Genomic DNA, 13543 nt, shown 5'->3' on the forward strand with positions numbered 1-13543 from the left:
GATCCAGTGGATCAAAGTCTGTCTGTCACCCCCTTGAATGAGCTCGCAGGGCAGCAGCTGAAGAAGGAGCTAAAAGGGTTTTCTTGTGTGTGTGTTTCTTTGTGGCTGATTAGCTGCTCTCCCTGTGCAAAGGTCAGAGGGGGCAGGGTTTCTGTTGAGGCAGGTGATTAGCTGTGGGAGGAGCTTATCAGAGCTTGCAGGGCAGCGCCGCGCGCCGCTAGACGCGCGCAGTTTGATCCATCTTTTAGATTTAGGGGAGCTAGTCTCAAATGTTTGTTGGGGGAGACCTAGGTTTTTTTGAGGGGGAGTTATTTGTCCTGTCTTCACACTTTTTATGATGGAGGACCGCTGTAGCCACCCCCAACGACACGTTCGCAAGACGGAGGGGGAGGGAACAGCTGCAGTCGCCTGCGGTTCCTGCGCAATGTTTGCCATCTTGCCAAAGGTTGCAGGCAGCTTTACCTGCAGCAATTGCATGTTGATTGCCCTCTTAGAAGACAAAGTCCAGCAATTGGAGGAACGTGTAGCTACGCTCCAAAGAATTAGAGAGCTGGAGCTCTTCTTGGAAGCAACAGAGCACACCGTCTCCACCAAGGAGGAGACAGGGGACTCCCCTGAGAAGGAGGCTAGTTCACCAACACAGGAGCCAGATATATGGAGAAACGTGACTCAAAGAAGTAGGAGGCCCAGGGTTCGCTCTGATTGTTTAGAAATACACAATCGCTTTGAGGTCCTCTCCCCTAGCATGGAAGACGAAGAGCAGACTCCATTTGAGGATCTCTCCCTCATTACAGTCGATCAGGTATATGAAGACGAGCAGCAAAGTCAGTCCTCAGGGAATGTGCAGGCGACCTTGGAACAGACAGCTCACGGAAGAACCCCGACCAAACCTAAGAGGAGGCGTGTAGTGGTGATAGGGGATTCCCTACTGAGGAGAACAGAAGCAGTGATCTGTGGGCCTGACAAGATGTCTCGGGAAGTGTGCTGTCTCCCCGGGGCTAAGATCCAAGATGTAACTGAACGACTGCAAGGAATCATAAAACCCACTGACAAATACCCCCTCCTCTTGGTTCATGTGGGAACCAATGACACTGCAAGCAATAGCCTCCAGAAGATCAAAAGAGACTACGAGGCTCTGGGCAGGAAATTGAAGCAATAAAATGCACAAATTGTCATCTCATCTGTCCTCCCAGTTGAACGACGTGGCCCAGGGAGAGAGGGGAAAATAGTGGAAGTGAACAGCTGGCTTCGCAAATGGTGTAAACAGGAACGGTTTGGATTCTTAGATCACGGACTGCAGTTTCTTGAAGATGGACTTCTGGCAAGCGATGGGCTGCACCTCACAACGGTTGGGAGGAATGTTTTTGCCAAAAATCTCAGAAACCTCATCAGGAGGGCTTTAAACTGACTAATGTGGGGGAGGGAGACAGTGCTCCTGAAGGTAGGAGTCTATCAATTGATGAAGATGATCATCCAAATGTCATAGACCAAATGGAGCAAACAGCACGCAGACCTAGTGGTGGGAGGAAAAAATCCTTAAATAAGAGACACGGGGGAATGATTAATGGACTTCAATGTCTGTACACTAATGTGCAAAGCATGGGAAATAAACAAGATGAGCTTGAGCTCTTGGTACAGCAAACTAAATATGACATAATAGGCATCACTGAAACCTGGTGGGATAAGTCCCACGATTGGAATGTAATAATGGAGGGATACAATCTATTTCAGAGAAACAGACCAGACAAGAAAGGAGGAGTGGCGTTATATGTCAGGGATGTGTATACCTGTGAAGAGATCCAAGATTTAGAACCTCAAAGCCAAAGTGAGAGCATTTGGGTCAAAATTAAGGGAGAGAAGAATAACAGTGACCTCATTGTGGGAGTTTACTATAGATCCCCAAGCCAAACGGAGGACATAGATGATGCCTTCCTGGAACAGATGGCCAAGCATGCAAAAGGAAGGGAGATAGTAGTAATGGGGGACTTCAATTACCCGGATATTTGTTGAATGTCAAACTCAGCCAAGAGCATAAGGTCAAACAGATTCCTCACTGGCCTTGCAGACAACTTCATTGTCCAGAAAGTGGGAGAAGCAACAAGAGGAACAGCCATTTTAGATCTGGTCCTAACCAATGTTGATGACCTGGTTAGTGGGGTAGAAGTGGAAGGATCATTAGGCGTGAGTGATCATGCTCTTCTGAAATTTACTATACAGCGGAAAGGAGCAGCCAAGCATACTAGGACTCAATTTCTTGACTTTAAGAAAGCCGACTTCATAAAACTTAGGGAAGTGCTGGGTGAGATCCCATGGACAGTAATACTAAAAGGAAAGGGAGTTCATGATGGCTGGGAGTTTGTTAAGAGGGAGATAGTAAAAGCACAACTTCAGGCAATACCAATGAGACGGAAACATGGAAGGTGCCTAAAGAAGCCAGGGTGGCTATCTAAAGAACTTTTAACTGAGTTAAGATTAAAAAAGGATGTGTACAAAAAATGGAAAAGGGGGGAAACCACCAAAGAGGAATTCAAACAAATAGCCAGCACGTGTAGACACAAAGTCAGAAAAGCTAAAGCACAGAATGAACTCAGGCTTGCTAGAGAGGTTAAAAGCAACAAAAAGGGCTTTTATGGGTATGTTCGTAGCAAAAGGAAGAACAAAGAAACAGTGGGGTCACTCAGAGGAGAAGATGGTGAAATGCAAACAGGGGACACAGAAAGGGCTGAACTCCTCAATGCCTTCTTTGCCTCAGTCTTCTCCGATAAAGAAAACAATGCCCAACCTGAAGAATTTGGAGCAAATGATTCAGCAGAGGAAACACAGCCCAGAATAACTAAGGAGATAGTACAAGAATACTTGGCTAGTTTAAATGTATTCAAGTCTCCAGGGCCAGATGAACTGCATCCAAGAGTATTAAAAGAACTGGCAGATGTGATCTCAGAACCACTGGCAGTCATCTTTGAGAATTCCTGGAGAACAGGCGAAGTCCCGGCAGACTGGAGGAGGGCAAATGTTGTCCCTATTTTCAAAAAGGGGGAAAGAGAGGACCCAAATAATTACCGCCCAGTCAGTCTGACATCAATACCAGGGAAGATTCTGGAGCAGATCATTAAGCAAACAGTCTTTGAGCACCTAGAAAGGAATGCTGTGATCACCAATAGTCAGCATGGATTTCTGAAAAATAAGTCATGTCAGACTAACCTGATCTCGTTTTTTGACAGAATTACAAGCCTGGTAGATGAAGGGAACGCAGTAGATGTAGCCTACCTTGATTTCAGCAAGGCATTTGACAAGGTGCCCCATGATATTCTTGTAAAGAAGCTGGTAAAATGCGGTCTTGACTATGCTACCACTCAGTGGATTTGTAACTGGCTGACTGACCGAACCCAAAGGGTGCTCATCAATGGTTCCTCTTCATCCTGGAGAAGAGTGACTAGTGGGGTGCCACAGGGTTCTGTCTTGGGCCCGGTCTTATTCAACATCTTTATCAACGACTTGGATGATGGACTCAAGGGCATCCTGATCAAATTTGCAGATGACACCAAACTGGGAGGGGTGGCTAACACCCCAGAGGACAGGATCACACTTCAAAACGACCTTGACAGATTAGAGAACTGGGCCAAAACAAACAAGATGAATTTTAACAGGGAGAAATGTAAAGTATTGCACTTGGGCAAAAAAAATGAGAGGCACAAATACAAGATGGGTGACACCTGGCTTGAGAGCAGTACATGTGAAAAGGATCTAGGAGTCTTGGTTGACCACAAACTTGACATGAGCCAACAGTGTGATGCGGCAGCTAAAAAAGCCAATGCAATTCTGGGCTGCATCAATAGGAGTATAGCATCTAGATCAAGGGAAGTAATAGTGCCACTGTATTCTGCTCTGGTCAGACCTCACCTGGAGTACTGTGTCCAGTTCTGGGCACCACAGTTCAAGAAGGACACTGACAAACTGGGACGTGTCCAGAGGAGGGCAACCAAAATGGTCAAAGGCCTGGAAACGATGCCTTATGAGGAACGGCTTAGGGAGCTGGGCATGTTTAGCCTGGAGAAGAGGAGGTTAAGGGGTGATATGATAGCCATGTTCAAATATATAAAAGGATGTCACATAGAGGAGGGAGAAAGGTTGTTTTCTGCTGCTCCAGAGAAGCGGACACGGAGCAATGGATCCAAACTACAAGAAAGAAGATTCCACCTAAACATTAGGAAGAACTTCCTGACAGTAAGAGCTGTTTGACAGTGGAATTTGCTGCCAAGGAGTGTGGTGGAGTCTCCTTCTTTGGAGGTCTTTAAGCAGAGGCTTGACAACCATATGTCAGGAGTGCTCTGATGGTGTTTCCTGCTTGGCAGGGGGTTGGACTCGATGACCCTTGTGGTCTCTTCCAACTCTATGATTCTATGAATGCCCCATTTGGGGCCTTACCACCACCAAAAGAACTTCCAGTAGCAGATCTTCGCCTGCAGACCTATTCAGAGGTGTAGTAGGAGACACCCCCCTCCACCAGTGAAGCTAGTTGCTCCTAATCCTTCCCAGTCAGCAAATCTGAGGAAGGATTGTTCCATTGTTCAAAATGTCTTACTTTTATGTAATATTGAAGAAAGCAGTTCATAATAGCAAATGTTTTGAGCAACCTTTTTGCTGTGTTTTTGTTTTAGGGAAATTTCTGATAATCTGCCAGCACCAAATCTAAAAGGATCATTTTCTAATACTTCAGGTATGTACTTTATACATAGGTATATACTAACGGTTAGACTATATATTAATTTAGTAGTGTTCATTGCACAGATCATGTACATTACAGCAGATGCTGCACATTAATTGTATATTGAACATAACTAATTTTATATTTTAGCAAGTTCTTTCATGGAAAATGCAGTTCTTTGGCACCTAAATTATATATATTTCGGGACCTACCCTGCTCTTTCAACTGCAATTTTTTTTCACTGATTTTAATATTGTATATATAAATTGTTGTAACCACCCTGGGACCTCTCGCTGAAGGGCAGATACGAAGTCTCATCTAATAGTGAAACCTAGTTGTTTGTGTGTATTCAGCTTTGCAAGAAACTACAATAGTTCAGTGCAGGCTAACAGTAAAAATGCTTTCAAGGACATAGTACATGAAGACTTGTTATATAGCTTTTTGTCTCTTTTAAGTGTGCATGTGTAAGAGAGGCATTTCTAACTAAATATTTGAATCATCTTAGGTTTGTCTGAGCCACATGGAACTGTAGTGGTACCAAATGTCTGCATTGTACCATCAGAGAAGTTGTCTGCAAGTGCCAGGCGGCGCTATGAAGTTCAGGTATCATGAATGAAGCTCTCCTTTTAGTAGCTACATCGCAATGTTTCCGTAGCAGTGAGGTCTCACCACAAATGGTGTATGTGTCAGGGACACAGAAAAGAAGATAGGAAGCTGACTTGCACCAAATCAGACCTTCACAAGTCAGTCAGGCTCAGTACTGCTTACACCAGGATATGACTTCCAAAAGCTGATGAGACTCCAGTTCCCATAATTCTTGACAATCGACCATGCTCTGTGGGGCTGACAGGAGCTGGAGTACAGCAGCATCCCCATCTCTCCTCTACATTTACTAGCAGCAACTCTCCAGTTTCAGACATCAACATTTCCCAGCCTTGCCTGGAGATGCCAGGGGTTAAACCCAAGACCATCTGCATGGAATGCAAATGCACATGGCTGAAACGTGCCACATGAAACCTTGCCTGCCAGGCTGCTAGTTGTCTTAAAATGCCTAGCTTCAAACTAATACATAGCCCTTAAGCTTCATCATTTCAGCCGGCTTCAGCATACTGAACTCCATCTTGGAATGTGGTTTCTGTTCAGGGTTATTCTTTTGCAAAATAGGTTGCCCTCAAGGTGCTTCACATTATTTCCCAACTTGTGAATGTGATCAAGAAGCAATACTGACAACTTAAGTCCGTTGAATCTTCTTTGCTTTTATATTGTTTGAAGAATAAATATAGAGGCATGTGTGCATCAAAATATCCATGATTATGAGAGGCATGCAATTCACATTGCCGCTCACCATCCTAGTGAATGGAGTTGTTTGGAAGGCTTTTTCAGGACCGAGTCAATAATATTTGCACACTAGGGGGAGCTGTTTTTATTTTAAGGATTTATACCCTGCTCTTTGAACACTTTAAACAATCTAATTTGTAGAATGCATTGTGTGGGTGGACGTGCGAGTGGATATGCAGTTAAACCCCCTGCACACCTGGCTGTTGGTTGGATGTTTGATATCCATGGGGATTTTCATTTTGATGCTTCTGTGAAAACACTGTAACATGTAGCACAGTTCAGTGAGAGAGACTTGGCTTGAGAGTAAAGTGGACCCTCCAGATACAAACTTAATTCATTCCTGGGGTCTGTTCGCACCCCAAAAATTACGTAAATATAGGCGTGCTTCTGCACACACACGGCGCATTTGAGCGCTTCTGCGCATGCGCACGGTGAAACCAGGAAGTATACAATTCCGGGTTTGCCATGGCTGTAACCCAAAGATTCTGTATCCAGAGGGATACGTAAGTAGAGGTACGACTGTATACAGTTCAACAGGATTGCTTGTTTTTGTTTTGATATGAAAAGGAATCATCAGCTTTGTCTGTATGTATGTGCATCTTTAAAACCAAATGTAATTTCCAGGTACAAACCAAACTCCAGACCTGCATTGCTACTCTGCAACAGAAAAGTGAAGTTGAAATTTTAGCAGTAAGTATCTTTGTTGTGGAAATTAAATGTATGCCACCTTGAGCTCCTTGGGAGAAAAAGATGAGATATAAATGCAATAAATAAATATAGGGGAAAACAGAGGAACAAAGTGTTCAAGTTATTATTCCCATTTCCCCTTTCCAATTTAATTTTATTTCCAAGGCCATGCAGTCTTTAGAATTTAAAATTTAGATGAAAGATTTGAAAAGTTTAAAGTGGATTAACTCAAATGCAACTTGCATTTCATACATATTCCAAACTTACATTGATTTAATTTTTGTTTTTCCTGCAGGTGGATCTGCCGAAGGAATCTATAATGCACTTTTTATCATTAGAGGTAAAAAAAAACTATGACTGTCTAGTTCTTAATGAAAGCCCATGCTAACTTAAATAGGCTTGAAATTCCCACTTGTCAGGTACAGCAAGGAAAGCAATATTTCCCTCTGTAGAATTTATGCCCACTTAGAGCCAAACATCTACAGAAAGGTTATGTATAACTGTCCCCCCAACCCAACCTCCCCCTTTCCAAGTTTCCTGCTGTCAAAACAGACCTGGACTTTTATATACACTACACTTCGGGAAGAGCTAATATCAACAATCAAGCTGACATTCTCAACACAGTGCACACTATCATATCATACCAACATATTAGGCGCTCAGCGTATTACACACCATTCCTACTCCACAATAAAATATTTGCCAGTTAATTACTATTTCCTCTTCTCAGTGTGATGCAGATGAACAAACCTTCTATTCAACTGTCAAACAGCTGATGTCACGATTGCCGAAACAAAGATACATTGAACTAATCTGCGATGAAATCCACAATATTAAAATGAAAAAAAGGTAAGCATACTTGTAAGCATGATTAGATGGTGTGGAATTCTCATAGAAACCAACAAGTCACTTGCAAATTTCATTAAGGCTCAGGCAATATCCCACACCGATAGGGATAGTCAGATAAAGGCTCATTCAGTTCACAGGGTCCTCTCCTATTCCTCCCTGCCACATGACCAGAAAGAGGACTTCTGCAGTTTACTTGTGACTTCAAAAAATCTCAGCTTACTGTTTTGTGCAAACCAGGAATCCTGGTTTACAACAAGCAACAGTTGCTTGGCTTGTTAAACCATTGGGCTGTATCCCAACAAAGTCATCACATTAGCATCAGGACTTCCTCTTCCCTTATACCCAATGCCAGTATGATGATTTGACAGGAAGGAAATAAAAGTGCAGCATAGAACCTTCATCCATAGGAGTGGCTGCTGTATGTGAACATAATTCATTCAATACCCTGTGGTCAGTATTTGAAGGAATAGAGTGTTTGTCAGCCAGTGAAATTAAGGTGTCTACTTTCTCTTGTAAGAGCGGATTATCCAAGCTATGGAATATTCTAAATGACTGGGAGTAATGCTTTAAATGTTCTGTCTTTTTGTTTCTTGCAGAGTGCCTGTGCTTATCCTCTACACCTACAGAGATGACTATTACAAAATTATATTTTAGTACTGAATGTTCAAAGAGAATGAACTGGAATACTACTTGGAACCAATACATGCTTCCAATCACGCTAATGTGAAGAAATGTTTTGCGCACACTTGTTACAGGGACTATGTTGGGACAACTTTTGAAGTATTAAGGATTTAGCTCCTGTGCCATACTTCCTTTACCTCCTTTAAAGCTGTAAATCTTTCCAGAATGTATTGTACAGTAGCCTTTTTTTATAAAGTCCTGTTTGATTATCTTGCTGTATTGCTGTCATTGTTTCAAGCAAAGCAGTGGGTGGAAGATTCAACTAGTGACTTAAACAAGAGTTTTAGTATCCATAGCACCAAGCACTAGAATATGAACAACCCCCTCCTTGTCTGAAGGAGTCTTCTCATTCATCACGAGGACACAGCTGCAATCTATAGTGGCAGAAAACCCTCCCCCTTATTAGGGATCTAAATTGTTTTCTACTTGCCACTACTGCTGGCCCTGAACTTGAAGGGTGAAGAGAGTGGCCCTCAATTACTGCAGAGAGCAAGCAGCAGAGACCACAAATTTCCTATACAGCCCAGTAAGGAACCTGCCCTCGAAGCACTGTCTGTCTCATTCTGTTGGCAGAAATCGGCTACTGTAAATGGGAGTATTCATTGGGGATAGATCAGGGCTGACAAGGTAACATTTAGAGTATCCCTATGAGGTTTACCATGAGTTTTGGAATCCAACATCTGGAGGACTGCAGGTTAGCTGCCCAATTGACACCATAAGGACTGTTAAGCAATCTAGTTCTAGCTTGCTGAGAGAAGAGTCATACTAACAACCGTGACCCAAGTTCATCCATTTTAAATCCAGCAGTCTCAAATACAATGTAGGTTTCCTATTGTGTTTCCTCTACCTACCAACCTATGTGTAAGCACAATTAGAAACCCGTAATACTGACTGTAATGAAATGTACTTTATACAAGAATTCAGAATCAGGATAGTTCAGTACAGCCTCTCTTGCAATATGTACATGTTCTTAAGAATGACTCCTGCTAATAGTTTTATCTAATTGAAGGAAGAAAGTTTTAGTATTCCTTAAGTCATTGATGCATCTTAAATTTGGATTCATTGTTCCTCTTAAGAAGCTAGCAGCACTGGCTAGAGTTGATATGCTACTATTACTACCTGAAGATCATTCCAGCAATGCACAATCTAAATCTTACTTGCCACACCACAATTAAGCAGCAAAATAAATTTGACTGACATAACACTTGCCTTGCACCATGCTGCACAGGAGTATGTGTCAATGCAAAAGTATCTTGTCAATGCAAAAGTATCTGTCATTGCAGCACAAATACTGAAAAAAGATGTTAAACACAAGCATACTAAAAGTGATTTAGAACATGAGTCATAAACTATTTAAAGATAAGTTTTCAGCGCAGATAGCAGCATAATTCCTTGTCAAATTATTGTGGCTCACAAAAGTATTGACCTCCAACTTAACTCCAATCATAAAAAACCTTGAAGCTGTTAATGAGAGAAACACCAAAGCAAATTTTTATCTAGTTTCATTTCTGTTGCAACTTTTGCTGTACACTAGGCCTCATTTGATCAGTATTAAAGGCAGACAGAAAGTTTCAGTATAAGATGATTTCAAATATTAATCCTTTATTTTTGTAGTATTTCACCCAAAAGATGGGTTCTCCCCAACAACCAACCACTCAGCCCAACAACTCAGAGCAAATACAAAATCCAACAGCATCTACAATATATGTATTGTGGTTCTATCCCACATATCACAATCCAAAGAGTGTTTTCAATTTAAGATGTCTAGATTCTGGCTATCCACCAGAAGTAAGGTCAAAAGTAACAACATGAAGAAAAAACTGTTTACATGCTAGAATTCAGATCCACTGTAGGGGTAGAAACATTCTGTATTGTCACTGTGTTGCTTTGCTTTTCTTATTTTTGCTTTTCTTGTCTTTTTTCTTTAAACCGTCCATGTTAGCTCTAAGCAAATTTGAATAAGCCTGCAACCAAAACAATCAAAACATTTCAGAGAATGCATTCAAATTCCATAGAAGGATTACAAACAGTAGCAGTTCATTTGCAGAATTAAAATATTGTAGTTACAAGTGCCCATCTTTCTCAGAGTGCCGCACTTCATTTATTGATTTTGTAATTTGAAGTTAATCCATAAAATGTTCTGAAATGGAAGTGAATCCGGTATACACTTACCATCTGGAATTTGTTGACTTCCTTTGAACTCACCTATAAAAAAATTAGTCATATGTTATTTTAAAAATTACAAGATAAAATGTCAACAACCTCTTCAAGAATTAGTCCCAGTGACCACCGCTTTCAGCTGAATAAATCAAATTATAGTCTAATAAGGGTTACAGCATCTTTATGGTTTAATGCCATGAATTGAGCTTTGGGGAAACGGGGACAATTGCTTCTCAAAGAACTTCAGGTAGCAACTTGAAAGGTTATGGAACTGAAAAAAGACTTCCCAAATGAATTTTTAAAGCAAGTCTCAAATTTTAAACTGCCATTGGCTAAATTCTCTCTCTTTTGCTTATGTATGCAGTGCCTTGGAAAGAATTGCACTAATCAATGTTGCAAGCAAATGGCATTCCTATTTGTTGTGTTTTGCTGCTGTTCTTTTGTTTCCAGGTAACCTAGCAACAGAGGACTCTACCAATTGCTAATTTTGTGACTCTCCTTGCCAATGGAATTAAGATCTTTAGAAATTGCACTTTAATCCTTATGACAGTGGAACCATATAGTCTCTAGGATGAATATACTGAATCTACATGTAAACACTTAAAATAAGATTGATTAAACAAAATCTAATTTGCAACAATTAGCAAGTAATTTCTTGCCCACACTAAAAAGAAATTTCCATTTATCTTCAGTCATGTTAGGACCCAACTGAGTGAAGCCTACCTAGTACCTACCACTGTGCTTATCTTTTTCTTCCCATCTGTTGCTCTAAGAAGACATTTGTTGTCTACAGGTTCAAAGCCCTCAATATGGCCCTTTCGTGGAATGGGTCTTGTCCGACCATCATCTATATTAAACAGAAGCATTAAACATATATACTTATACAACATCCAATGGTGGCGAAAGAACGCTGAAATGCAGGTTTGTACTTTTACAGCTTTGAAGTTTGTGTCGAACTTTAGGAGAATTCTGAATGTGGAAGCTGAGAAACAACAGCGTTGCTATGTTTAAATTGGACACAAATGTGTATGTGGTTTTTTAAAGTGTATGATGGCTAGATGCAAATAGTCATCTCATCCCCCAATCCCACTAAAAGTCCCTCAAATATCTGGCTTAAAAGCAAACACTGGGGAATAAGGGAAGGTATGGCCAACCTACCTAGTTTTTATAGATTCAGGCATGGAGTGGAGGATAGGAATCAGCTCACAAGTGGCAACAACAGACTGCTCAAAAAGATCGCTAGTGCCACATTAATTCTTCCAACGACTCCACAGCAACCCCTTAGTTCTTTCTTGGGTACCTCCCCCCCCCCCACCATTAAGGTTGCTCAGACCAGAATGGTTCCCCCCCCCCCAAAGTCTTTAAAGATTTTATTTGGCTTTGCTTTGGGGCTCCAATGTGCAAACAGCTGCGAGTTGAGGTTTTGTATTTACAGTGGTACCTTGGGTTACATATGCTTCAGGTTACAGACGCTTCAGGTTACAGACTCCACTAACCCCGAAATAGTACCTCGGGTTACAAACTTTACTTCATGATGAGAACAGAAATCATGCTCCGGCGGCGTGGCAGCAGCGGGAGGCCCCATTAGCTAAAGTGGTGCTTCAGGTGAAGAACTGTTTCAGGTTAAGAACCGACCTCCAGAATGAATTAAGTTCTTAACCCGAGGTACCACTGTACTGTGCTAAAAAAGGATCTCATCAATTTTATACCCCCATCTACTGTTCTCTGCTCCTAACTCTGGGATGGAGCAGGCTATAGAGTAAAAGTGTGGTTGCTTCTTTCTAGCCTTGGCTGGCAGAGACCAGCGCTTCGGGTGGGAGCTCTACTGTAGTGGATGCCCAAACTACAGGGCACTTCTGTAGGCAGTTTTCCTGCTGAGGGCAGTCTACAAACACTCAGAACAGGCTGTTCTGGTTAGCGCACTGGAGACTTTGAATCTACATTAGGGACCTGATCAGCTGTGCCATCTGCTCCCTCTCTTCTTTCTTGGTTAACAGGAGTTGGTAGGACCTAGGATGTGACAGTGTACTCATTGCTCTGCACTTCCCAGTCCCTCATTTAGAATTTCCTCAATCTAGCAAAAATAAAGCATGTATTGGAAGCTGAGAGCTACGGATACGGATTTTCTTTGATTAACCACACATTTTTCAGTTCTCATGCATGCCCATTTCAATGTTACTTCATTTATGTTAACAAATGCAGTACAAACTGGCTCACGACACTTGGTTTTTTTTTTAAGGGGTGATATTCAAAAGCAAAGTACTGGGCAAATATACAGGCATATCCACCATTCACAACTGCTAAAATAGTTAACATAATACTTACATTTCTTTAGCGTTATATAGACGCTGCCTGTGCTCCTACATTTTTGAAACAATCTTGTAAGCTCCGTCAGAAACTGCAAACGAGAAACCCGTTTTCGATTAAGAACAATCGCGAATGAATGACGTTTATGGAATTCTTAACACAATCAAGAGCTGGGAAACAACCCTTGTTTTATTTCATTTTTTCCTTATTGCAGGTTCCAGTGACGCCATCCGATTGCAATGCCTGCATTTTCGGGTCTCTATCCCCACCTTCACAAAGCAGCTATTTATCAGGGCTGATAAATCCCTACCCCCCCCCCCCAAAAAAAAACCCAGCCCCCAAAAGGTGGGAATCCTGGCTGGTCTTCGTTTAAGAAACCAAGGGCGATACGCCTGAAAAAATGAATGGATCTTGGTTTAACTATGCGAGGGTAACGCAACTCGGGGGTTCATTAAAGCGAGCCAGGATCTCCGCACCGGAATCCTCACGGGAGGCACCGCCACGTTCAGGAACTGCCACGCCGCCCCCCGTCCCCCCTGAGGCGGCCAAGCACAGAAAGCGGGTGGGTGGACCCGCCCCGGCTCTGCCTACCCGGCCCGGGGCCCCCAACTCAAGGGACCCAGGAAAACGCGAGGCCGCGGCACCTGCTCGCTCTCCAGCAGCACCATAGCCGGCTCCTTTGCTCGCTCGCTCGGCGCCTGCAAGAGCCCCGTCACAATTCCGCGGAGCGAAGGAGCGGCCCGGAAGCGGAAGTGCTTCTCGTCGCCACGGAGGACGCCGCGCTCGGTGCGGCTAGAGGGGGAACCCCGCCCCCAT

At 42.6% G+C, this 13543-nt stretch overlaps 2 protein-coding genes across 2 annotated transcripts in view; one reads left to right on the plus strand and one right to left on the minus strand.

The window, feature by feature from the left end:
* The window catches only part of EIF2AK4 (eukaryotic translation initiation factor 2 alpha kinase 4), a 46803-nt gene extending 38334 nt beyond the window's left edge, over positions 1-8469 (plus strand). The window contains exons 34-39 of the mRNA XM_080996385.1: positions 4659-4717; positions 5211-5308; positions 6668-6733; positions 7026-7070; positions 7461-7579; positions 8176-8469. Of these exons, the coding sequence (XP_080852511.1) occupies positions 4659-4717; positions 5211-5308; positions 6668-6733; positions 7026-7070; positions 7461-7579; positions 8176-8233 (445 nt within the window). The 3' untranslated portion in view covers positions 8234-8469. The remainder of the gene's footprint in view (positions 1-4658; positions 4718-5210; positions 5309-6667; positions 6734-7025; positions 7071-7460; positions 7580-8175) is intronic.
* Positions 8470-9842: 1373 nt separating this feature from the next.
* SRP14 (signal recognition particle 14) lies at positions 9843-13528 on the minus strand. The gene is made up of 5 exons (XM_080997794.1): positions 13372-13528; positions 12746-12818; positions 11155-11267; positions 10433-10465; positions 9843-10224 (listed from the first exon to the last, which is right to left on the minus strand). Exons 1-5 carry the CDS (start codon positions 13393-13395, stop codon positions 10135-10137), a joined length of 333 nt encoding a protein of 110 aa, XP_080853920.1. The 5' UTR covers positions 13396-13528; the 3' UTR covers positions 9843-10134.
* Positions 13529-13543: the final 15 nt, after the last annotated feature.

This window comes from Podarcis pityusensis (genome assembly GCF_964106645.2).
Source record: "Podarcis pityusensis genome assembly, chromosome: 1".
Lineage (NCBI taxonomy): Eukaryota > Metazoa > Chordata > Lepidosauria > Squamata > Lacertidae > Podarcis > Podarcis pityusensis.

Bases quoted from the DNA above. Each gene is read 5' to 3' on its own strand.
- SRP14 (XM_080997794.1), bottom strand. From the start codon at position 13,395: ATGGTGCTGCTGGAGAGCGAGCAG. The intron at 12,819-13,371 runs GTGCCGCGGCCT...TCTCGTTTGCAG, and splicing joins TGCTGCTGGAGAGCGAGCAG to TTTCTGACGGAGCTTACAAG. The intron at 10,225-10,432 runs GTAAGTGTATAC...TTTTGGTTGCAG, and splicing joins AAGTCAACAAATTCCAGATG to GCTTATTCAAATTTGCTTAG.